The sequence below is a fragment of the Camelus bactrianus genome, chromosome 10 (genome assembly GCF_048773025.1).
Source record: "Camelus bactrianus isolate YW-2024 breed Bactrian camel chromosome 10, ASM4877302v1, whole genome shotgun sequence".
In the NCBI taxonomy this organism is placed as follows: Eukaryota; Metazoa; Chordata; class Mammalia; order Artiodactyla; family Camelidae; genus Camelus; species Camelus bactrianus.
The window spans coordinates 42091197-42118196 of NC_133548.1; the positions used below are offsets into that span (position 1 = coordinate 42091197).

General features: G+C 39.4%; 1 protein-coding gene across 4 annotated transcripts in view; it reads left to right on the top strand.

The window, feature by feature from the left end:
- SBF2 (SET binding factor 2) overlaps positions 1-26706 on the top strand; it is a 382671-nt gene extending 355965 nt beyond the window's left edge. For 3 of the 4 annotated variants that reach the window (XM_074372406.1, XM_074372407.1, XM_074372408.1), the window contains 8 exons: positions 13535-13661; positions 15780-15907; positions 17029-17262; positions 18444-18548; positions 20561-20754; positions 21428-21515; positions 23863-23994; positions 24960-26706. In XM_074372406.1, the coding sequence (XP_074228507.1) occupies positions 13535-13661; positions 15780-15907; positions 17029-17262; positions 18444-18548; positions 20561-20754; positions 21428-21515; positions 23863-23994; positions 24960-25058 (1107 nt within the window). In that variant the 3' untranslated portion in view covers positions 25059-26706. Of the gene's footprint in view, positions 1-13534; positions 13662-15779; positions 15908-16954; positions 17263-18443; positions 18549-20560; positions 20755-21427; positions 21516-23862; positions 23995-24959 lie in introns of those variants that run through there. The other variant, XM_074372409.1, reaches the window with a different exon arrangement.
- The last annotated feature ends 294 nt before the right edge of the window (positions 26707-27000 follow it).

The following is a 27000-nucleotide window of genomic DNA, read 5'->3' on the forward strand; positions in this document are numbered from 1 at the left end:
CTGCTTCCTGCCTCTGTGCCTGTATACCACTACTACTAACAACCATTACTACTGCTTATTGACAGCCTCCTATGGGCGAGGCACTGTCCTCAGCACTCTTTTATTTCATGATTCTTTCTAAGTAATCGTTGAACCTTTTCCTGATCCCTTCATTTGTATTCTTAATGAACCATGTACACACTTCTTTGGTAGCTTCTATGCACTAGAACATACCTTTTTGTACATGTCCGTTGCCTTCTACTTAGTCTGAGAATTCTTGGGAGCAGGGTCTATGTCGTATTAGTCTTCATATCCCTAATCTCTAACACAATTAGAATTTCAGTCTCTAGAATGTAGCAGACTCTCAATAAATATGTACAACAATTCAGTAAATGAAAATTTGACCACCTTGTTCAGCCTTGTTCAAGCCCTCGGCACCTTTCACGGAGACCATCTAGGATATTCTAAGTCGAATTGATAATATAATCCTCTGAAAGCTCAGATACAATGCTATTATTCTCTTTCACAAAAATCTTTAAAGCAGACAAACAACAACTTTCAGTGGCTCCACATTTCTTAAAGAATTACTCTCCCTTATATCTAATGTGAATATAATAATGTCAAAATTTCACTTGAAAGGTTCTTAAGTTTCCTCCCTGGATGCCTGTGTTGTCTCAGTAAGTACACTCATCCAGTTTTTACCCCTGTGTTGAGATAATATCACTGTTTATTCAGCTGAATACTAGATAAAGTAGTTGATTTTCTTTTAGTGTCTTTGTATAAAAATGGATCTATAAATATTAAAATCACAATCATCATAATGTGATGTTCACACGTAAAGAACACAAACACATAGGAACAGAGACCTAAGGGGAAAATATGAGAGTCACATCTCCCATCTAAATCTGACTCTGAGGCATAAATACAGAGAGAGGAATGGCAGGTAGACTAACCCATGTAAACTTTCTCTAATAAGAATGAAATTGAACCTGTGTAGACTTTTTTTTTTTTTCATAAGAATTAAACTGAGAATAGGTCATTTGTGTAACAAACTGCTTTGCTGAACATTTTAGGATATCATCCATAGGCATTTGAAAATATCTATATATTTTTATCCTGAAATTAACTTACAATTTTTTTGGCTGAAATGAAAGTTTGTAACTGTTTCTCTTTTATATAACATGTTGAGGTAACATCCTCAGATTTCAAAGGGCAAAATAAAGTTTAAAATGAGTAAGTTTGACTGCTGCTTTCACAAATGAGAGATTAAGACTCTAAAGACAACTTCCCCCACAGAAAACAATTATAAAACCCAGGTATGGGGACGGAAACTTTTCAACAAATGGTATTGAATAACTGGACACCTGTTTAGAAAAGTATGAACCCTCACATCATTCATGAAAATTTACCTGAAATGGATCAAAGACCTAAGTGGCTAAAGGAAATTCTTCAAGCAGAAAATAATGAGAAAAGAAGGATTAGGATATCAGGAAGGAAAAAAGAACAACTCAAAGTGAAATATGAGTAAACACAATAGGCTTTTCTTCTCTTGAGGTTTCTAAATTACATTTGATGGTTGAAGCAAAAACTGTAACACTGTTTGATGTTCTCAATATACGTAGAGGAAACAGTTAAGACAATTCTATTATAAATGGAGGAGCAGGAAGGGATGTAAAGTGAAGTAAGGTTTCTACACTTCACTGAAACTGACAAAATGTTAACACCAGTCAACTGTAACAAGATATGTAGAACATCTAGAATATGTAGAACAACTGCTAAAAAAGCTGTATAAAGAGATAAAGTCAAAAACACTATAGATAAAATGGAATTCAAAAAAATGTTCAAGTAGCCCACAGAAGGCAGGAAAAAGAAAACAAACAAAAGAAATACAACAAATGGAAAACAAAAAACGAAATGACAAGACTTCAGCCCTAACATATCAATGATTATGTTAAATGGAAATGATATAAGTATAACATGATGTAACTATATGCTGTTTATAAGAAACTCAGTTCAAATATAAAAGAATTATTTATTTATAATAGCCAAAAGCTGGAGGTTGGAAGGGACAAAACTTCCTAAAACAGGTGAACGGCTAAACAAACTAGTGCATCCATGCCATGGAACACTACTCAGCAATGAAAAGGGATGAACTCCTGACACACATCACAGTTTGAATGGTTTTCAAGAGCATAATGTTGAGTGAAAAAAAAGCAGTCTCAAATGGTTGCATACTGTATGGTTCCGTTTATATAACATTCTCAAAATGACAAGATTATATATAGAGAGAATATTGGTTGCCAGGGCTTGGAGATAGTGGGGGGGAGGGCATGGGTGTAGCTATAAAGAAGTAGCATGAAAAATAAGCCAAATGTTCATCAGCTGGTGAACAGATAAATTCTGGTATATGTATGTGATGGAATACTACTCAGCAAGCAAAAGGAATGAGATATTAATATACACAACATGGATGAGTCTTAAAATCATGACTAGTGAAAAAAGCCAGATCAATTTCATCTTAAGGAGAAAATTTTTTTGTTTTTTACTTTATATGAGATGGTAGATGTTAACTAAACCTGTTGTGGAATCATTTCACAACATATATAAATTAAACCATCGTGCTATACCTGTTAAACTTATACAGTGATATATGCCAGTTATTTCTCAGTAAAAATGAGGGAAAAGCCAAGTAAAAAAGACTACAGACTACATACTATATGATTTCACTTATAGGAAACTCTACAGAAGGGAAAACTATAAGGATAGAAAACAGATCAGTGTTTGCCTGGTACCGGTGGTCAGGGAGGGGATCGACTACAAAGGGGCACAAGCATTCACTTTAGGACAGGGAACTGTTCTGTATCCTGATTGTGGTGGTGGTTACACAAACATAGAACCAAATGACCAGTGACCAAAACGAATCAACCTGTATGCTTAAAATAGGGGAACTGTAGTATATGTAAATTATACTTCAGTGAACTGGAAATTTTTTTTTCTATTAGTAAGTCCAACTTCTCAGTAAACTGGAGTTGTGGGGGAAAAAAAAAAGGAGGAAGAAAAGAAAGAAAGCAGCAGCTTTCTAGTTTCTCTAGAGAAAAATGTTTCAGTGTAGTGCCCAGAGAGTACTTATAAGCCTGGCTGTCTGCTTTCTGGAAGCAGGGCAGGAAGTGGGTCCAGGGAGATCCCAGTCAAGTGTGCAGATTTTTACTTTTTCTGTACTGTTGTCAGTCTCATCAGTAACCCAGTTGTGCCTGGTATTCTCAAGTCCAGAGCTTATCAAGTTTGGTTTTTCCAGAGAATAAACCTCTAATCTTGTGCTTGCAAGAAGGTAATCACATGACTTCATGGGGTAGGAAAAGACCCTTGAAGTCTCATCACTGCCTCTCTAGACTTATAACTAGTTCTCATTTTTAGCTCCCATTTCACACCTGTATAACATTTGGACCTCTGAGTGCTGAGCCTTTCTGGGTTTACAGGGCAAACTGTTAGTTTCTTAAATAATTTTCATCCACAGGCATTCCAGTGGAGCTTCTCATCTTCTGTCATTTACTGCTATTCTTCTTTCTATTTTCCATCTTTCTGAATTTTCTTGGCCTGCTACTGTCTCCCCTCCCTTTTTCCCCACCTCTGTTTTGGTTTTTGTACCTTTTAAAATTCCTTTCCTTTAATTGAGGGAGAGTTGCTGGGGGCTGAATTTGTATGACTAAATTTGACTTAAGTTAAATGCACTATTAAATGGGTTAAATGTTCAACTTGAAGAATTCTGCATACCTAAATATTAAGAGTCAGCTATAGAATCCACTCACAATCAGTAGGAAATGGGAGGTTCTCATATAAGACATACTGTCCTCACAGATGGGAACGTTGTTGTTTCCCAAGTATAATAATTCCTTGGAATACAATGCTTATATTTTATTGTTAGGGTGGAATGAGGTGGGTGGAAGTGTGAGTAGTCTAGAATGTTGGAAAGTAACCTGTGTTCTTCAATCACCTCTTTAGTGATATAAACAAAGCAATTTAACATAAGCTAAAATGAAGTATGAGTTACATTCCTGTAACCTTTAGAATACATTACAATAGATGCTAAAACTATGTAATGTTAAGTTATATAAAGCAAATTGGGGAATATGTTTAATTTCTGCAACTGTTTTTATTTTAAATAAGAAGGTAAAATTCAAATGTTCTATCTGAACCAGTTCTGAAATTGAAAAGTTGACTTTTAATAAAAGCAATTATTTGTAGGTGAATGCTTCACAAACTGTAGAAAATAGTATTAGTCAGGGTCTAAAGACCCCTTTAGTATGATTTCAAATCTGGTTATACTCCATTAAAAATTAGTTAAAACATAAATTTTTTTTAATTTGCCTGAACCCTTTGACTTGATACCCTCACACATAATAACCTGAGTGCAGACAAGTCATAGCAAAGTGAGCATATGACATTAATTGTGGTATTTGAAGGATGCTGGACTATATGATAGGTATCAGTTTTGGTGAAGCAAATTATTTTGTGCTGAAAAAGGGATTGTTTATTCATTCAAAAACAGAAGACTACAGTTAACAAATAATGCTTCTGATTCTTGCTGACTTAATTATAAGGTAGTGTTTCATCATCTCCTACATACTGGTTATAGGCATTAGAAAATGCCTTCTTGGAATACCTTTCAAGTGAACACTAATGCTTTACATGACTCTGGCTTTTGCCAGACAGTTCAAATTAGTGCTGTCCTTAGTCTCTTAGGGGCACAAAACAGAGCCAGGCCCAACAACATTAAAAAAAAAAAAAAAAAAAAAAGTACAAAATTATGCAGCAGCAAGCAAAATTTCCCCAAGTGGAATGTGTTCCCTGCTTATTAACCATTTCTAACATGCTGAATGCCAAAAGGCAGTCCATGGAACTATGCCTGGACTTGCCCATTAGTACTAATAGAGTTACAAAGAAAACAGATGAAGCACTAATCTTAAATTAGAAATGCCTCATCATATAAAAAGCCATTGTTTACGCCAGTATATCCAGGTGTCAGATGAATTAATAAATGCTAGATCACTGTTTCATAATAGCAACATCTGGCAGATTTTTTGTTGCTTCTAAAAGAAATTGGCTTAGCTCAAATGATATCATTACAGGATGCTTCCTTTTCTTAAAATAGTTGAACCAAATTCAAAAGGAAGACATCCAAAATACAAAAAAAAAAAATGTTTTAGCTAAAGTTTCTTTTTAAAATATAATACTGAGGGAAAAAATATGTGTAATATGAATGAAAACATGACATATAAGAAAGCATCTCCTTTATTTCAGCATTAGAGTAAATCTTAGAGGGCATCTTAGAACTTTTAAATTATTTCCTACTTTGAGAAAAACAAGTAACAGTTATAACTTGGCCTTTGAAGTTTATTCAGATTGTAAATTGACTCACTCTGGTCTGGTTTTGTAATATGATTCTCCTCACAGTTACCGTATGCTAGCACTATGCTAGGTCCTTTTCCCAAGAGAAAAGCTATTTGCCTTTTGAAGATAGGAGCTTTTCCTGTGAGCACATGTGTGAGGAGCTAAGCTGCCCTCACACAGGTTGGTTACTCTAAAATTTATCCATTAATATTGGCAAAATACCTGCAGTTAATGGATTCATGGTATATATAAGAGTTTCTGGTGTCTGCCTGTTTCCCAATCAGCTGAAAACTGGCAAAAATTGACATCCTCCAAGCTGTTTTATAACAGCAATTTTGCATTAAAGCTCTTAGTATTTGAGCCCATAAAATAAGTCTGAGTTTGCATATGTCTCACTTACTAATTTTTAATCTTTAACAAATTATTAAACCTCTCTGTGCTTCACTTTCTTTATATTTATATGTATCAGAAAAATTAAAAATCTTGTGAAGTTAATTGGCACAGTAGAAGGTGCACAATTAATACTTGTTAAATATTAACCTGTGAAATAACAAAAACTAGTATTACCTATTTTTCTAGCGTGTGTCTAACATAACCACAGGTTTTAACATTTTGATACCATTAAATATAGGGTCTCTTATAGCTTAATATTTGTAACTCCTGAAAGCAGAATCCAATTTTAACTTACTATATTTTACTCCCAAAATGTTTCTTTCCTGGGATTTGAGTCATAGCTTGTTTTTATGGGCCTTTAAATTTTACAAAGTACTTAATGGCATATGGGCAAAAAATAAGACCCTATAAATTCATATTTCTCCAAATTCCATTTCAGATTCTCTTCTTATAAATAAGTGAAATTGGCAGGTTTTATTCCGTAATGGAAAACAAAACCAAAAAGCCTCATCGAGCTTAGTCTTAGTATTTTAAATCTGTTTTTTTATCTTCATCAAAATAAATAAATAATTATTTTGAACAACAGAATCCAGATGATGACTGAAAGAGGCCTAAAACTCTGTTCATCAGCATAATTTGGGAAATGCTCATATAGAATTAATTTATAGGCTGAGATGCCTGTCATTCCCAATTCTCTGTAATACAATAAGGCTAAATTTATTTGAAGCAGACTTGCCTTTAGGCCCCCAAAATTTTGTGGCCAATAATAAAGAAAACTAATGAAACCAAAAGCTGTTCTTTGAAAAGATCAATAAAATTGATAAACCTCTAGGCAGACTGATCAAAGAAGAGACACAAATTATCAGTATTAGGAATGAGAAAGATGACATCACTGCAGAGTCTTCAGATATTAAAAAGGACCATAAGGGAATATTATGAACAGTTCTGCATAAAGAAAAATAAAAATTTAGGACAACTTCCTTGAACAATACAAACTACTACATTCACTAAAGAAGAAATGCGTAACTTGAATAGGCCTATGTCTATTAAGGAAATTGAAATTGTAGTTAAAATAGTTCCACACTGAAAACCTTCAGGCCCAGGTGACTTCACTGGTGAATTCTACCAGATATTTAAGGAAGAAACAATGGCAGTTCTACAAAAACTCTTTCAGAAAATTTAAGCAAAGGGAATATTTCCCAACTCAAGCTTTGAGGACAGCATTACCCTAGTCTGACAAAGACAGGAAAAGAAAACTATAGACCAAGACCCCTGATAATCACAGATTCAAATTTTCTAAACAAAATTTTAGCAAATCAAATTCAACAATATGTTTAAAAGATAATATGCCTTGGTCAAATGCGGTTTATTCCAGGAATGCACAGTTGGTTTCACATTTGAAATCAATCAGGTTGATTTACCATATTAAGGAACTAAAAAAAAAAAGAAAAACATATGGGCATCTCAATAGATGCAGAAAAAGCACCTGACAAAATATAACATCCATTCCTTATGAAAATTCTCAGAAACCAAGAACAGAAGGAAACTTTCTCGAACTAATAGTATCTATTAAAAAAAACAAACAAACCCTACAGCTAACACCATACTTAATAGTGAAAGACTGAATGCCTTCCCCCTAAGATCAGGAACAAGACATAGATTTCTGCTTCACCACTTCTATTCAATATTATACTAAAGGTTGTGGCCATGCAATAAGTAAGGCAAGAAAATAATAATAATAATAATAATAATAATAATAATAATAATAATAATAATAATAATAATAGATATCCACATAGAAAAGAAGTAAAACTTTCTTTATTCACAAGTAACATGATTGTCTATAGAACCTACAAAAAAAGAAAAAGCTACTAGAATTAATGGGTTTAGCAAGTCTGTAGAATACATGCTCAATATTCAAAACTTAATACTAACAATAAACCATTGGAAAAATTGAAATTTAAAAATCACTGTCATTTATGACAGCATCAAAAAACATGAAATATAACAAAATGTGTTAAAGACTTGGACACTGAAAACTATAAAACATTATTAAAAGAAATTAGACAATTAAATCAAGAAATACATGTTGTTCATGGATCAGAAGACTCAATATTGTTAAAATGTCAGTCCCCCCAAATTGATCTAAAGATTCAATGTAATCACAATAGAACTCTTAGGATGCTGTTTTGTAGAAATTGACAAGCTAATCCTGAAATTCACATGGAAATGCAAAGGATCTAAAATAGCCAAAACAACTTTGAAAAGGAACAAAATTGGAAAACTAGCACTAATTTTATTATAAAGCTGTAGTAGTCAAGACAGTGTGATAATTGGTGTAAAGACAGACAAACAGATCAATGGAACAGAATGGGGAGTCCAGAAATAGTTCTACACATATATGTGGACAACTGGGGAGGAGGGTATAGCTCAGGGGTAGAGAGCATGCTTACGCATGCACTAGCTCCTGGGATCAATCCCTAGTACCTCCATTAAAAATAAATAAGTAAACCTAATCACCACCACCCAACCCCCCAAAAAAGAGCAAAACCAAAACAAAACAAAAAAAGATCAATCAATGTGGACAACTGATTTTTGACACAGATGCACAAGCAATAGGTAGAGAAAGAATAAATACTCTTTTCAACAAATGGTACCAGACAATTGGATTTCCAGATGAAAAAAAAATTAATTTTGATTCTAGCATCAATATAAAAATTAATTCAAAAGGGATCAGACTTAAATGTAAGACCTAATACTATATAAGACTTCTAGAAGAAGACATAGAAAGAAATTTTTGTGATCTTAGGTTGTTAGGCAAGGATATCATAGATTTAACACCAAAAGTATGAGCCATAAAAGAACTGATAAATTAGAATTTGTCAAAATTAACATTTTTATTCTTCAAAAATCACTTAAGAAAATGAAAAGACAAATCACAGAGTAGAAAAAAAACAATTGCAAATCATATATCTGCTAAAAGACTTGTATCCAGAATATATAAAGAATTCTCAAAACTCAATAAATAAAAACCAATCAACCTATGTTTTAAATGGGAAAAATATTTGTACTAATTCCACCAAAGATTTGCAGATGGAGAATAAGCACACGAAAAGATACTTGATTTCATTTATCATTAGGAAATGCAAATTAAAATCACAATGAGATACTACTATATAACTGTTTTGATGGCTAAAATTTAAAAACTGACTACCCCAAGTGTTGCAAGGATATGGAGGAACTGGAACTTTCTAAAATTGCTGGTGGAAATACAAAATTATGCCATTGTTTGAGAAAACAATTCGACCATTTCTTAAAGAATTAAACATACCTACCTACCATATGATTCTGCATTCCATTCCTAGGCAGTTACAAAAGAGACATGAAGGCTTATGCCCATACAAAACCTGAACATAACTGTTCATAGCAACGTTACATTTAATAACCAAAAATCTAGAAGCAACCCAATGTCCATCCACAGATGGATGAGTAAACAAATTGTGGTATTTCCATACAATGGACCACTGCTTAGCTACAGAAAGGAATTTACTACTGATAACCCAACAACATGGATACTTCTCCAATATTTATGCTTAATGAAAAAAAGCAGACCAAAAAAAGCGTACATACTTATGATTCCATTTATATACATTTCTAGTAAATCCAAATTAATCTGTAGTGACAAAAGCAAATCAATGGTAGCTTGACGAGGAGGATACAGGAAGAGACAAGGGGCACAGTTATGGATGATATATGTTCATTATCTTGATTGTGGTGTGGTTTCATGGGTGCATAGAGATGTCAAAAGGTATCAAATTGTACCCTTTAAATATATGCAGCTTACTGCACGTCAGTTATACTGCATTAAAGTTGTTAAAGCAAAAAGATCTTGGGGCTAACAAACCTCTAAATTCTCACTCATTCCCTGTATCTCAGTCGTCAGAGTCTCTTTGGCCTGAGACTTCCTGTTAAAACCATACTTAACAGGAGGAGAGGGAAGCATCTTGTGGAGACCACTGTGGTGGCAGGTGAATCTAGGTGTCCCATTGATAATGAGGAAAAGAAGCCAGTTAACTGGACAAACTGAGTCCCTGGGATGTAGGACTAAATGGAGAAAGTATAATTTTTCTCTTTTTACTGGAAATCTTAAGCACCAGGTTTTGTCCTGTAACTACAGTCAGGTCTTCATTTTTCATTAACGTAAAAAGGCATTTCAGGAAATTATTTGTGTTTCTTAATGTCAGATTCCAAATGTGGTTATTTAGGCATTAATCAACCCAGCCTTCAAGTCAATCTGATATATATTTTTTCCATTGAAGCAATTTTCACATGCTTGTTGCTTAAACTGTTGCTAGAGAGAGAAAAAATCAAATTGTTGAGCATCTTCTCTTTTACTTCCAATAGACCTGGTAATTAACCCCAGTATGAGGGCAGACTGTTTTTTCAACCCCAGGCAGTTAATAATTGCAGATACCATTGTGGCACATGGACACAGACACACACGTGTACACACTAGTGCCCCCAAGTGCTCACACCCCGGTGTTCTCTAAGCACCAATTCCAGTTCAAGTAGGGTGAGTGCCAGAGGCCTGGGAGAAGTGTCTAACCTTTCTAACATAATTGTAGAGTGCAGGGTTTGTGGTGAGGCCAGCCACTCAGCACAGTGGGCTGTGAAAGCGTTTTTCCACTTGTAGCGGAGTTTTGCTTCTGGTCCTCGCATGTGATCTCCCTGAAATGCCTGTAAGTTCAACTTAAGGTCATAGTCATTATCATTTCCATTCCGCTTTACCTCAGAATTGGGTCATTAAAGTTGTATTCCTAAGCATATTAAATATCAGGATAATCAAAGAAAGAAATAGATATGTGTAAGACAAGTGGTTTCCATGGAGAAGAGTCATTGAAAGAAATGTTTTGTTATTCTGGAGCTTTGTTTAACAAGTTTTTAGAAGAGTTTTTAGAATTATTGTGTACTGGGTCAGTGGAAATAACCCTGAACTCTTCTTTCCCTGGAAACAGTGAGCCAAAGGTCTGGCCTGTGACTACCAAGGTTTATTCCAAGGGCTCTTGGAGCTCACCCTGCCCAACCAAGCACATTGCACATTGTCCTCCTGGAGACTCATATGGAAGAGAACCATCCTCCTGAATCTGTCTCCTTCTTCTGTCCCACCACCCACAATCTGAGTCACTCCCTCTCCATCGTGTGCACACTGGCCCCTTGAGGTGGTATTATTGATTCTGAACCAGGAACTCAGGCTAGAGAGTTTAAGTTCTAAAACCTGGCATATGGCATACTATCTAGCTATCCAGAACCATGTCCCAGTTGTCTCATGGAAAGCTCTCCTGTCCTAGGCAGACCAGGCAGTAACAGGCAGGGCAGTGGCTGAGGTCAGGGAAGCAAGTCCACAGTATGCAAGCCCATTGCATAGCAGTCAAACTCTGTTTTAATATGTCTTCCTAACACTAATTTTATTTTTTATTACTTATGAACTAAAAATTTAGTTCAATTAAAAAGCAAAAAAAAAAAAAACTATAGGAAAAAAACTTTTAAGTATCACAGAAAACTAGATTTCTAACCAGATGATAAACTTTAGTAAAAATCAATGATTCCGGATCATGACTTTAAATTCCCAATGATCTATTGGGCAGTCAACATACTGCACACAGTCCTGCTCACTCTGGCTGACCAAGTGTGGGTCTACCTTGCCAAATTAAACATGGAGAGGAAAGCTGGCTTTTAGACAGCCTGCCTGCAGTGTTCATTTGAAACAGCTTTTAGGCAAATACAATTGTGATTAGAACTTATCTCAACCAAACAAAATTCTCTAATTGGTTGTGAGAGATTGAGCAACATAGAGGTGAGATTGCTGGGCGGACAACGTCACAAGGTCATCAGTCTATCTTCTGCCAACATAAGATGGCTCCATAGAGTCTGCATAGAGCTTGCCTGAAGCACACTACAGCTCAGTGATGGTTCCCAGCTCTGCCTTGCTCCCTCCCTCCCATATCATTCCCTCATCCTTAATCGTCCATCCAGTGACCTCACTAATTTACTGATGAAAAATTAAGGTTACAAGGCATAAGCCCCTCCCCCTTCTCTTAGCACTTGAACATTTCTTTCTTTTCACCCCCTCTTCTATCCCTCTTCATTTTTAAGCCTGTTTCCTATTTCTGGGCCCTTAGCCCCATTCATTCTTTCTTTCTCAGGGCCTTACTCTCTTAGTCATTAGTTCTTTCTCCACAATTTATTCCATCTCTGTTGGCTCCTTCTGCATTGCCGTCAGACAGGGACACGTTTCTTTTGTCTAGAAAACATCTCTTCACTGTCCCCCCAAATCACCATTCTCTTCTCGTTCCTTTCACTGCCAAACTTCTGTAAGTACAATTTTTCTTGTTGTGTTATACACTATGACATCACAAATGCCTGGAAAGCAAGAACTGTAACTTACGGTGGTTTCTGTCAAGGGTCTAGCTCACTGTAAAGCAGTGAGTGAAGTGTACACCTTGGAGCCTCACAAGCCGGTGTTCAAACTTAGGCTCACTAGTTACTGTGAATGACTTCGGGTAAATTACTTAGTCTTGCTTATCTTCAGCTTCCTCATTTGTAGAGAGGAGGGGTAATAATGCCTATCTTCAGAGGATCTGAATAGACTTTTTCCCAAAGGCCAAATAAGTACATGAAAAAGTGTTCAACCTCACTCACTAATCATCAGGGCAAATCAAAACCACAGTGAGGTATCACTTCACACCTGTTAGAATGGCTGTTATCAAAAGGACAAGAGGTAACAGGTGTTGGTGAAGATGTGAAGAAAAAGAACTCTTGTATACTGTTGGTGGGAATGTAGATTGGTGCAGCCACTGTGGCAAGCAATATGGAAGTTCCTCAAAAAAATGAAAAATAGAACTGTTTTATGATCTCATAATCCTCCTTCTGGATATATTGGAATGAAATCATTATCTCAAAGAGATATCTATACTCCCATGTTCATTGCAGCATTATTCACAATAGCCAAGAAATGGAAACAACCTAAGTGTCCCTCTATGGATGAATGGATAAAGAAAATGTTACTTGCACACACGCGCACGCACACACAGACACACACGATAATGTGGATGGCCTTTTAAGGGCATTATGATAAGTGAAATAAGTCAGAGAAAGATAACTACTGTATGATCTTACTTATATGTAGAATCTAAACTAGCCTTACTCATAGAAACAGAATAGAACGATGGTACCCAGGGGCTGGGGGGCGAGGAGAGTGGAGAGATGTTGGTCTTCCAGTTATAAGAGAAATCAGTTCTGGGGATCCACCATACAGCATGGTGACTATAGTTAATAAGACTGTGTTACATACTTGAAAGTTACTAAAAGGGCAGATCTCAAGTGTTCTTACCACAAAAAAAGGTAATTATGTGAGGTTATGGAGGTGTTAACTAACCCTGTTGTGGTAATCATTTCACAAGAGATATGTGTATTAAATCATCATGTTGTATACCTTAAACTTACACAATGTTATATATGTCACTTATATCTCAATAGAGCTGGAAAAAATAATGCCTCTCTTGCAATGTTGTTATGGAGATTAAATGTGATTATGTTTATAAAAACCCCTAGCATGGTGTCTGGCAAAAGTCTGGTTCCCTTCCCACTTCCACTCATGGTAGGGATTCAACTGACTGAGTCCATATGGTCTCCTGCATATTTCAGGCAGCATCAGGGGCATGGCATCCTCTTTTTGTTCCATTTGATTCTCTTTTCTTTGCCTTGTGTGTTTCAGGTTCACAACCAGTATCCAACCGAGTTTGAATTCAATCTCTATTACTTAAAGTTCTTGGCTTTTCACTATGTGTCTAATCGCTTTAAAACATTTCTCCTGGATTCAGACTATGAGAGACTAGAGCACGGTACGTGTTTGCATGTCCTTGTTCCATTTCATTTGTTATCTTATGTGTTTTTAATGAAAAACTCCAGTAAAATAACCATCCACAAGTGTGGTAAGGCCATTTTAGGGTTTTACTCTGAACTACAAAAGTAGGATGGCTATGAATGAGTGAGATGATGTGCTGCGTTAGCTCTTAGGGCCTGCAAGTGGTCAGTCATCCTGTTTTATTATCTACAAATGGTTATCACTGAGGAAAAACGCTTGACTCACAGTTTTCCCATCCCTGGTACACTCTGGTAGGTAAGGTGCCTGCCCCTGGAAGCAGTTTGCATGGCAGTTACAGCCATGGGCTCTGGAGCAAACAGACCAGAGTCAGATTTCAGCACTCCCAGTTACCAGCCAGGTACTTTGGACAGGTTAGGTATCTCTCTGTTTCCTCATCTTTAAAATGAGGACAGTAACAACACTGACCCCTTTGGGCCATGATGGTCACAGTAGGAAGGATTTGTAAATTTCTTAGCACAGTTGCTAGGACATAGTAAAAACTCAATAAATTTTAGACATCACCATCATGATTATAATTTTTATTAGCAGTAATAATTGTGAAGAGTAGACTCTGAAAGCCAGTCAGCTCCTGTGAAAACATTCCCCCCCCCCGGGGGGGGTTTTACATTCTTGCTTTTGCTCTTGTTATAGGAAGAGGGGAAGGGAGGGATATACATGAGTATTTCTGAAGAAGACAAGCAAATAAAGTCAGTATATTATTTACTGTTTATTTTCAGTTTAATATGTGTACCTGAATATTCATAAAGAGGGTTCTCTTAGTAGCTGAAAATATTTACTGATGTTCTGTTTAAAATATGAAATCAGGAAATACTGCTTTCCATTGCATGTTATTAAAATTGTCTAGTATGATATTTCATACTTCTGGTAAGGAGACAGCACTGGTGAGACCATTTCCCTTCTTGTTTGTACTTCCAGACCTTTGTTGACTCATAGAATTGTCATTCCACAAATCATAATCAGAAACCTTAATTTTTTAAGTACTCATGTCTTGGGAAGACATTAAGTAAAGCTGGTTACAGTGGACTTTGGAGTCACTTGGAGAACTTGTTTAAATGACTGGTATTTGGGACCTTCCTCATAGATGCTGATATAATTGGTCTGAAGTGAGACCTAGGCATGGGGTTTTTTGTTTTTTGTTTGTTTGTTTTTTAAGCCTTTGGTTTGGTTTGGTTTGGTTTGGTTTGGTTTGGTTTGTAACGAGTGGCCAGGGTTGAGAACTGCTGTGCTGGATTCTGCATTTAAAAGGTAAAGAAACGTTAATTAGTTGTGGAGTTCCCTCATATTACAGGATTTTGTACAGCCTTGAGCTTGAGACATTCTTTTATGATAGATAAAATACTTGTTGACTTTTGACTGAAGTCTTTCCATTCAAAGAAAGACAGCCCTGCTAAGAGAGGCTCCCTTCCTGACCTTTTAAAGAAACACCTCCTGCCTCACCCCAACACGTCTTCCTCTCCGTTAAAAGCAGAGTGAGCCCACATGAGTAACAGACTGACTGTTTGAAAGGTACAAATATAGTACCTGAAGTGCCCCCCTAAATTCAGCTTTTAATTTCACCCAAGGATACAGACCACACCCTTCTGACATCCAAAGCCTCTGAGACCATGACTTGCAGTATATATAAACTACTAAACAAGGAAAACACTTTAAATGGCTTCATAATAAATAGCCTACAACTTTAAAAAGAAACATGGAATTATGTTTTTAACTGAGTTTCATCAAATCAACTCTTCAGTTTTTCCATTTTCTCTTGTAAAATGTGTAGAATGTCTCCTGGCACGGACCTCTGTGAATCTAGATACAGATGCAGGATGTAGGTTGGAAGAGTCGTGATGTGCTGCTCAGTGTCTGGGAAAACCTTATCAGATGTTTTCCTTCCATTTGGATTTGTTTCCATATAGCTGTGAAGTTAATTCCTATCTTTAGCTTTGCAGTTATTTTCTAAGATATCTGCACATGCACTGCTTTTTCTAGAGCCATAAGAAGTATTCCATTTTTCATCTGCTACATGCATCATACTTCTAGGCAAACTGTTGATTTATTTGACTTTTGTTGAATTTTTTTGGATTTACAGGAACTTTATTTGATGATAAAGGAGATAAGCATGCCAAAAAAGGAATTTGTATTTGGGAATGTATTGACAGAATGCACAAGAGAAGTCCCATTTTCTTTAATTATTTATATTCACCAGTGGAAATAGAGGTACGGAAAGAAAACATTTGTGTTTTATTTTTGGAATATTTTTTTAAAGTTTTCCTTACTTTGAGTGTATATCAGCGGTTTAAGCTTTTTATAAACATAGTCAAATCTATTTAAAAGTTTGATACACTATGGGTTTAGGTTCTGATGGAATGGAGACTGTTACCCAATTCTTGACCACAAAAATTAGAAGCTGGCCCCCAAAACATAGAAGGGATAACAAGAAAGTCGAGCAAATCAACTCTCCCCAGGAAGAAAGAACAAACAAAACTTGAAACCTCAGCAGGTCGTCTAAGCTGAAAAATCTAAAATACTTTACAGAAGATTTCCCTAAGTCCATTTGTAGCAAAGCCATGGAAAAACCCCTGTGGGAAGCAGGGATGTTTGGAGCCCAGCCGAGGATGACATCTCAGGGGCAGTCATGCTCTGCCACGCATGTCTGTCTGAAATAGGCTCTGCGAGGGAGCGGGCCACCTTACTCCAGGGCATACGATAGGGCCCCACTCTGGCCTTTCTCCAAATGCGCCCTCCTTGTGAGGTGAGGAGTACAGGAAACCAAGGATACACACTTACATGCCCCTTATTCATCTGGACCATACTCTTGAACTTCAGAATTCCTTGCCCAAATTCAAGTTACTCACCAGGCCATTTCTCCAAGTCTGTTCCCCAAGTCAGTGAACATATCCCTAAGCCCAAAGGGCAGCTGAGAAGCAGCTGTTTCGCAGGGAGTGGACAGAGTCTAGCTGCATGAGTCAGGGTGTATACACATGTTCACAAAAGGCCCTGAATGTAGGACAGAGCTGGGTCAGAGGAGCAGGGGATTAGACCAAGAACTGGGAGCTAGGACCAGCTTCCCCAGTGCCACAACTTTCTGGTGTAGAATTCTGAGGAGTCCAAGAATTCTCAGTTGAAGCCTGGCCGTCCAGGTCATTAGGAAGTTATATTCATTAAGGTAGGAGGTTACAATGGAGTTTTTCTAACAGTATACCTGGGTGTGTAATGTTTAAATAACCTCTGTTCTTACTCTTTCCCCGAACCCTGCAACATTAGGGGCTGTCCTCCCAGTAAGCTTGGGGCACTTTGAGGTCAAGATGGAACTATGTATCAGAATTTTCTTTAAACAGGCCCTGAAGCCCAATGTAAACATTTCCAGTCTCAAGAAGTGGGACTACTACACAGAGGAGACCCTCTCCGCGGGGCCTTCATATGACTGGATGATGCTGACCCCCACGCAGCTCCCCTCCGAGGACTCGGAGCTGGCCAGAGGAGCTGGGCCCCAGAGCCAGAGGAGAACCGTGTGGCCGTGCTACGATGATGTCAGCTGTGTGCAGCCTGACGCTCTCACCAGCCTTCTCAGCGTAAGTCAGCCGTGCGTACGCACGCTCCTGAGGCACCAGGGCCCTGGAGGCACGCGAGGCCTCAGGAACCAGGCTAAGTTGAAACTGGTTCACAAACTTGTGGGCATGACTCTCCTTACTCTGGGCTGGCATCAGACATAGCACTGAAGGAGTATGAGGACCCCAGATTTGCTCCAGGTGGGGGACCAGGCTTAGGTACTGGAAAAGAGGCTTGACAAAAGTGAGTTTTCCAGCAGTAAGGAAGCATTCGAGCAGATGGAGCGGTTTGCAGCTTCCCAGCTGCTTGAGCTGGCCGAGCAGCCTGAGTCAGGCCTGGGTTATGGCTTTTGTGGGTGCTTTACTTCCTCTGGTCAGAAGTGTGGGTAGCTGATGGCCTGATGGGAATACGGCCAACCATCTTCTACAAGGAATATCCTGGAGTGAAGCCGTTCTGGCAGCAGCCACCCTGATGAGAGCAGCAGCCCTGAGAGAAGGGTTTGAGCCTTGCTATGGGCCAAACAATTCCTGAAGAGTCCTCTCCGTCTGGTTTTCTGACCAGGGGGAGTACGCTCTGTGAAAGCACCGTCACAGAGGCTGCTGCTCTGGTCTCCAGCTTCCCTGTCTGGGGGAAACCCCATTCCTCGGGCATTTCTTGGTTCATTCTCTTTACATCTGGTTTGAATCATTAGAGTTGAGGGGTTCCTCTGTCAAGGACAGACTTCACATCTACCTCAGTGTTAGGCTTTGGCAGCAGCCCAGTGCTTGACCTTTTGCTATGGCCATCAGATTTCCTATGGGCTGGCCAAAGATGAAGGTGTTTGGGATACACATTTCATCTGTCTGTTTAAGCCATCTGTACAAAAAGGCCTGGTTACAGATCCTAATCGTCTTTGCCACAGCGTATCACACCAGCTAAAGCTCGCTCCACTGTCCCTGGCTTGGGAGACCTCTGAGGCCCCCAGCTTATAGCTGTCTTTAACTGCCCTCGGGTCATGCTTTTCATCTGGGCCCAGTACAGAGGAGGTGTGGCTCCAGGGCACATCCTGATCTCTATGAAATGAGTATCTGTCAGAAAACTCCTGGTGGAGGGAGGGTATAGCTCAGTGGTAGAGTGTGTGCTTAGCATGCCTGAGGTCCTGGGTTCATTCCCCAGTACCTACATTAAAAAAATAAGTAATAAATTCCTTTTAATTACTTTGCAGGAAATTGAAAGATTGGAGCATAAATTGAACCAAACCCCTGAGAAGTGGCAGCAGTTGTGGGAAAGAATAACCGTGGACCTTAAAGAAGAGCCCAGAGCAGACCGTGTGAGTTGGCAAAGCCCTTTGAAGAGCTACTTCTGAGTTTTTTTGAGGGTGCTAGGTCAGGTGGGGCCCTGCCACAGATAACCTAGGGGACTTATGGCCAAAGGGAAAGGTGGAAAGGGAGGGGTCATTCCCTGAGGGTCTAGGGCAGAAAGTTCCAAATGACTGAATGCTTTCTGAGTGTCTCACTTTACCACAGTGACATAATACTTATGTTCCAGGGCCCCAAATCCAGGGGAAATTACTGGGTTCTTTTCTATCTCAGCGCCCCTGTGGTTTCAGCTGATCTTCTACCACATGAGGAAAGAGGGCAGTGCCAGGACCTTGTTTACTCCAGAGAAATAATCAGAGAAAATGAAATATTTTAAAACACCAAAATGTGCTCCTTTATGTGGAAGGGACTGTGCTGAGCACCACACACACTTTGCATCCTATTTAACGCCCAGTGAGGGAGTCGTGTCCCATCTCAAAAGTGAGGGGCAGACACAGAGATCACACAGCTAATGCTTGCAACAGTCACCCGTCAGACCCATGTCAGACTGACTCCAAATGCAACAGAAAGGAAGTTAGGACAGATGAGTGTTCTGAAGAGCACTGCAGGAAAGGAGAGGTCAGCAGGGGCCAGCTGTCACAGAGGGGTCGAGGAGAATGGAGTGTAAAAGAAGGCCTCTGATGTGGTAAGGAGGAGTCCTCCGGTCGCTGTCTTGCCTTCAGGTGACAATTCAGGAGCTGTTATCAGACAGGCCACAGGTAGGGGATGTCTTACTGCTTTTATCCTCAGAAAAATGGTTTCTTGATTTTTTTTTCTGATTAAAATAAATATATCTCATTTCATAAATAAGACAATACACAGAAAGTTACAAAATAAAGACATAAATCACCCACCATTTATAACCTAGAAATAAACCACTATGCTTTCAAGCTTGTTTTATAATTCTAAACACACATATAAAAGGGAAGTTAGTGTATACATGCAGTTTTAAAACCTGCTTTTTTACTTAATATGTGGTATACATGTCCTTCCATTTGTCACTATAAATCAGCAGCAACATTTTTGTTGTTGTACGTCTTGATTTTTCTTATGCAGTACTGCAGTTATTTTTTAACAAAAAGGAGATCCCATTATGTATATTATTTTGTAATCTACTTTTTCACCTAAGACGTATGTGAACATTTCTCTAGGCCAATGTAATCTATCTACATCATTATTTAATATGTATATATGCACTGTTCATTGTTTAGGGCTTTAGCTTTTCAAACTTACATAGTTATCAAAGGAATAAAGCCAACCACTAAGAATCAACAGAGTGCAGTAATCCAGTCATAAAGGACAGTCAAACGTGTTTACACATATTCATGGAATCAGTCATCTAATAAGTAGCTTATTTGTGTCCCTTTTTTTTAGATTCCACATATAAGCAATATTGTATGGTATTTTTCTTTCTCTTTCTGGCTTACTTCACTTACAACAGTGATCTCCAGGTCCATCCATGTTGCTGCAAATGGCATTATTGTATTCTTGTGCACAGCTGAGTAGTATTCCGTTGTATATACATACCACATCTTCTGTATCCAGTCATCTGTTGATGGACATTTGGGTTGTTTCCACGCCTTGGCTGTTGTAAATAGTGCTTCAGCAGCAACATTTTTAATGGCTGGCTGTCTGTTGTATGGAAATACCCTTTTTTTTAACCAGTCCAATAATGATAGTAATTTCCAATTTTTTACTGTTATAAACTCAAGGAATAAACATCTTTTTACATACATTTTTCCTTTTTTTAAGTGTAGTTGATTTAATGTTGTGTTAGTTTCTGATGTACATACAGCATTTTGATTGTTATTTTTTTCACATTTCTCATTATAGGTTTTATAAGATATTGAATATAGTTCCCTGTATTATATATATTTTTCTTATTGATCCAGTTTTTTCCTGGAGGTAGATTTTTAGAAATGAAATTATCAGGTCAATTACTTAAAGTCTTTGTAAAGCTTTCCTAGCCCCTTTTCTTTCTCAGCCCCAGAGACACCCTTCAGGCTCCCCAGGAATTGTGTCTACCAACCTCCCTTCCTATCAGAAGAGGTCTGTGCTGCACCTCCCAGACAGCAGCCCGGGGGAGGAGCAGAGTACCGGCATCTCCCCATCCAACGGAGTGGACCGGCGAGCAGCCACGCTGTACAGCCAGTACACGTCCAGGAGCGATGAGAACAGGTGGGCATGCTGAGCCCTGCTTGGTCTTCTGAAAAGGCCCTCCCCGCCTTGCCTGCAGCCCCACCACAGGCCCTTTAATAAGCTCAGCCTGTGCAGTGCTGCCTTCTACAAACTTGAAATAGATCTGCTTTAATTCTTTGTTTGTTTTAAGTGTGTTAGATGGTTCTTTGAAGAGGAAAAGTCAAAATTACAACTTAATAATGCCAAGAAGTCATAGTTATTTGTGGTTGCGTCCTGATTGTTATTACCTCATGTCTGCCAGGTCTTTTGAGGGAGTATGTTTTAGTACTTTTTCAGTGGCAGACATCAGAAATCCAGCTCACACTAGCCCAAGCAGAAGGAATTTACTCCCATACACTGGGAAGGCCAAGGAAGTGCCAGTTTTTTACACAGTATCTTCAGCTCTGCTTTCTCCTATGGGCTGCATGAACCCTAGCGTGGCACAAAAGATGGCTACTGAGAGCTCCAAACCTCACAAGTTTGGTAATTCCAGCAGAAAGAGGCAGTCTCTCCCCAAAGGTCTAGTAGAGAAATTCCAGGGGGAGCTCTCATTGATCTCTTTTGGATCATCTGGGGGAAATAGAGACTTGACCAACAAAAACTACGGCCATCCCCTTTATAACACTTTTTAAATGAAAAGTCAAATTAACTGCCCTGTCATCATTCCTTCTAGGTCCTTTGAGGGAACGCTCTACAAAAGAGGGGCTTTGCTGAAAGGTTGGAAGCCCCGTTGGTTCGTTTTGGATGTAACAAAACATCAGGTAATACCATCAAAGCCTAGAGAAATCACTTCTCCCAGACTCGGCTCAGTCCCTGGCTGTCGTGTGACTCAGCAGACACAGCCCTCCTAAGGCCTCTCAGAGGGCCCCTGCCTGTCCCTGAGTGAGGGTGGTAGCCTCCTGAGAGGGTGCAGGTGTACGCAGGCGGAGGCAGGGACTGTTGAGCCCAGAGCATTAAGAGCAATAGAACTCTGTTTTTTAATACTCATATATCTCCTGCTGCCTGCTCTTAAAACCCAGGCCAGGAGAATTGAGATTTTCAGTGTGTTACATACCACATGCACATACAGAGCCTGCCCTGTGAACATTCCCCAGAATACAGATCACCTTCATGTTTGCTGCATAAAGTATCCATTCAAAACCGAGGGCAGTAATTTATTCGATAAACATTTACTGAACACCTTCTCTATGTCTATCACTGTACTTGGTACTGAGGAAAGCACCATTATCCCCCAAAGATGACAGCAACGGAGGAGGGAGGGGGCCCCAAAACAGGCAGCAGGGGATGTGCCCACCCAAACCTGGAATTCACAGTGGGCAGGTACTAGACAGGACCTCACAGATTATGTTATCAAATCTTTTCTTTTGCCCGTTGTTAGTCTTTGCTATTGCTGTAGCATTGCCCCCAGTCCTTAGCGTCATAATCTTTGCTCCAGTCATCTCAGTGGGGAGGATCCCTACCCAAACCTCCAGCCCCTGTGCACCCTTCACTAGTGAGAGTCACGTGGCCTCCACGTTCTGACCCCAGACCTCACTCTACCTTGCACCTGACCAGTCAGCCTTGAGGCAGCCTGAGATGCCAAGATTCTCAGTGCATTTATCTCCAAAATGGAATCTGTTGAGAAAGATATGAACTATTACCCCTATACAATGCTCTTGTTGGACCTGCGTCTGGAAAACTTCAGGATGAAGACTATATGGGGACTCCCTTTCCCTCTGCTCAAGGAGCTTCATAAAGGTTACACAGAGTCTTTGTGGAAGAATATAGAGAATTTTTTACAAATACACAATAGAAGAAAGACCTTTTCAGGAGGCTAGACTTTGAAACATTTTTTCTGAAATCATAGAGCCTACACTGTATAGTAAAGTTCCATTAAACCACTAACTATAACGTAAGAGAATGTCATAATTTTGATGTAATTTACAATTATATCAAATTATATTTGCATTTTTACCAACCTTTTAGATTTCTTTAACACAGAAGGTATACAGTTTTCATTTAGTCCTACTCATACCACGCCTGAAGGGAGGGGCAGAGAAAAGTCTGAGGCCCGAACCCCAGGGACGGAAGCACCAGACACCTTGCTGCAGAGTGAGTTAGAGTGAGGTCCAGACTTAGAGTGGTGTCCAGTCCTTACACATAGTAACCACTCAGTCAAGTCAGTTGCTTTTAAATATACAGCTTGAACATATTTTCCCACCAGTCCACACGGGTCTTCCTGACCATTTTTGTAAAAGTTGTATAGTTTTCTGTATTCTTGATGTACCTTCATGAATTAACCAACACCCCATTGAAAGACAGCTACTTTTCAGTTGTTAGCTGATAAAGGCGGTGCTGAAGGAAACCTTTTTATACATGTGTCTCTGCATGCTTGTGGGAGTGTCTCTGTAGGGAAAATTTCTAGAGGTGGGAAAGGTACATCGCTAAGTATAAACATTTTAAATTTTAGTTCCTATCGCTAAATTGTTCTCTGAAAGGTTTCTGATTAATAGTCCCATTAACAGTGTTTGAGAATACCTGCTGCCTTACATTCAACCTGAATATTGTTTTTAATGTCTTAATCTCAGCAAAAAGTGAAATCTCACTGATTCCATTTACTTTTCTTTGATCAGTTAGGTTGTTCATCTTTTCAAATGTTTATAGGTCATTCATATTTATCCTGTGACTTGCCCATTGAAATTCTTTGACCATTTTTCTATTAGCTTGCTTACCATTTTATCAATTTCTAGGAATTCTGTATGTATTCTAAACATTAACCCCTTTATTATTTAGAAAAAATTTTAAGTTTCTTTTTTGGGGGGATAACTAGGTTTGTTTATTTATTTATTTTTTAATGGATGTGCTGGGGATTGAACCCAGCGCCTCGTGCATTCTAAGCACATGTTCTACCACTGAGCTATACCCTCCCCCCTCTACCCCCTTTTTATGTTACACACATTTCTTACCATTGTTACTTGACACATTTTTTAATATGTAATATTTATTTGTTCAAATCTCAAAAAATGTCTTTTTCCTCCTTTCTCCCAGTCACCTAGTTCTCAATACATTTTGAAAAGCCATGCTGTTTTCTTTCTTTGTCTCATATCTCATGTGTCCTTTGGGTTCCAGCTGCGATACTATGACTCAGGTGAGGACACAAGCTGTAAAGGCCACATTGATCTGGCTGAAGTAGAAATGGTCATCCCTGCTGGCCCCAGCATGGGAGCCCCAAAGCACACGAGTGACAAGGCTTTCTTTGATGTAAGTTGATCTTACTTTTCCTTGCTCTGTTTGCACATGATTCCTTACAATCCATCCACCTCCAAGAATTATAGGGTCTCAGAGTAATTGGTGGTGACTGCACAGACCCTTCTAGCTATGGGAATTGCTATAGAACTTGAACTTGGCACTCTTAATCCCCAAGCCTGACCTCTCCCAGCTGTTCATGTCTCAGAAGGGCTGAGCATTGTCTTGCACAAAAGAGTCCCTCAAAGATATTCAATTATATGTGGAAGCAGACAGACCCCTTGTTAAGTACTGTTAGTTATACAGTCACCGCCTACAAAGGAGAACAGATGTCACTTCCCTTTTTACCCAGTGGTCTTCATGCCTGACCTTCCACAGAACACTGTCCTTACCACACATGATGACTGTCTGCTCTAACATCTTCAGCAACCCTTAGCTGAGCCTTGGGGCATTTTATGGGCCACATGATAGGGGACTTATCTAGTGCCCAGAGCCCAGCAGGACCTCTCAGAGCACAGGCCATACTCTAGGGCCCTGCTCAGGCTATGAGGCCATTTCTCTGACTCGTGAGATTCCAGTGTGGCCCCAACTGAAGATTTAGAGAAGGGGACAGAAAAGCCACCTCCAGCATGGTATGGATGAATCTCAGCCTTCCTGGCGCCTGTGCTGCATTGGCGCAATGCATGGTAGGGCCGGAGACTCCAGCCATTTTGGACTCTCCCAAGGCCCTGGAAGGATGCAAAGTGTGGCTCTTCCAGTATGTCTGTCTCCTCTGCCAGGCCCTTCTGTTAAAACCCTCTGTGACTCTGGGGACAAGGAAGGTAAAGTGACTATAAAGGTAATGACAGTATGGTAGTGAAGGGCAGAGAAAATAACGGGTTCTGGGGCGATGCAGTGAGGGACCGGCACAGGGACCACTTTGCCACTTGCCCAAAGCCATAGAATAGCCCCACCCTCATCTCTTCTCTTCGGTTTTGTAGCTCAAGACCAGCAAGCGTGTATATAACTTCTGTGCCCAGGATGGACAGAGTGCCCAGCAGTGGATGGACAGGATCCAGAGCTGCATCTCTGATGCCTGAAGCCCATGGTCAACCCAGGCAGGAGACGGGGGGAGGGCTCATGCTGCCAAATAGAGAAGCAGCGCATGAACCCCGGCGGAGCTGACGGCGTCCTGCTCGGTTCAGATGAGTCATCCTTCGGCCTGAGGTTTCCTGCCCAGAGTTACCCATTCCCTTCGTTCAGCAGTTGCTGCATCTGCTTAGCCTGAGTGGCCGTGTCACACGGGTCTGTCAAGAGCCCCCGGCCCGCCCTGTATCTTGCACTTGATTGTTCTAACAGGGTCTTTGTGGTTAGGGATCAGAAGAATGCTTCCTGAGCCAACTGTCATCCATCCCCTAGGCAAAGTGGCTACCCACCAGGGTCCTTCCTGAAAGCTGGATCCTTTTTGCTCTCCAAGGTCATAATTTCCTTGGAGAGCTTTCTGACATCAAAAATCAAAACCCTGCAAGATTATCTTCCATCCTGTGCAGAATAGGTTTCCTGTCAGAGGCTCCTATTCTTACTGCCTGACCTTAGAGATGCTCAGTTCTCTGGTGCTGTCAAAGGTGCTTCCATAACCCCTGCTAGGCCACTGGGGTTCACAGGAAGACCCATCAGTGCTCTGTGGCAGGCAAGGTGGGCAGGGGCCACACAAGATCATCCTGATGGAAAAGACTGTCCAGGGAATGATGCAGCAATGACCAGACCAATGCAGGGAAATACTGCTTCTACAACACTAAATTTTCTAGGCCAAAGGTGCCCTGAGGATCCAGGACGTTGTGTTCCCATGTATTTTTCTGCTCCCTGACAGCTTCTTACACAAAATAGCATGCAAAAGCTGAATGCACTAACCCACAAAACGGACACTTGCACTGAATTCCTAAGTGAAGATGTTGGAAAGACAGAAGCCAGAGACCACACGACCCCTGTGACGAGGCCGTGTAGACCATGGCCGCACTGCGGCGTGACTGGATCCCCAGACAGCACCCTCCGCATGCGAACAGTAAGGACCTCTTTAGACTTTCATTAATTTTGATAACCTGTGTTTGTTCAGCTTAAGATTCCAGAAATGCTATTTGTTCACGGTCAACAGAAACAGCTTCTCTGTGACAGCCACCGTGGCCAACTGGAGTCCTAGGTAGCTACATCATTGCATTGTTTTGTAATGTTAATATGTTAAATACCAAACTAATATTTCAAAAATATGTATATATGATTTCTATATCCTTGTTTTTCAGACAGTCTGCTTATAATTTAATATAAAGTTAATTGATTCATTCATAAGATTCCAGTAATAAAATGGTTCCCTTTTTAAAAAATAAAAAGCCACTTTGTCTTTGTAGGTTAAAAATAAATCAGATTTTCAAATTTAAAATTATCTACAAGCTAGGAAATAGAACTGTGTTAATATATAAGAAATTAGAGGATAATAAGAATGAAGGATTTTTCTATCATTTTCATTTTATAAATTGCCACCTGTGAAAATGGTTTTTGCACATTATTTGTATTTTTCTTTGTATATGAAATAATTTTTTGTACTTTGTAAAATATGAAGTCCATTGTACCTTTAGCAATTTGAGACTACACAGTGCTTCTTTTGTAACTGGATTCTTTTAACTTTCATGAAGGCACCACATGCCTTGCATTCACTAACCACCTTGAATTAAATTTATTTCTTAAGAAAAAGCATCCTTTATTTACTGAAATAAAGTTCATTGTGCAGTACGTAGCACTCAGGAGGCAACATTTATGATTCATACACGGGACTAAACGTTCAAGGGTAAAACACAGCATAGCCCATTTCCTGCCTTGGTTCTATTAATGTCATCACTGCCCTTTGCTCAGGAAGTACCAGGGACACTGGACATGCTGGCCTGAGCTTCTGGGTTCTGGACACACAGCTGCAGAATTTAGGTTACGAGACCTGAGGCCGCCACGCCCACCCTGTGCCTCCAGTGAGCTGTGTGAAGTTGGTTAAGTTCA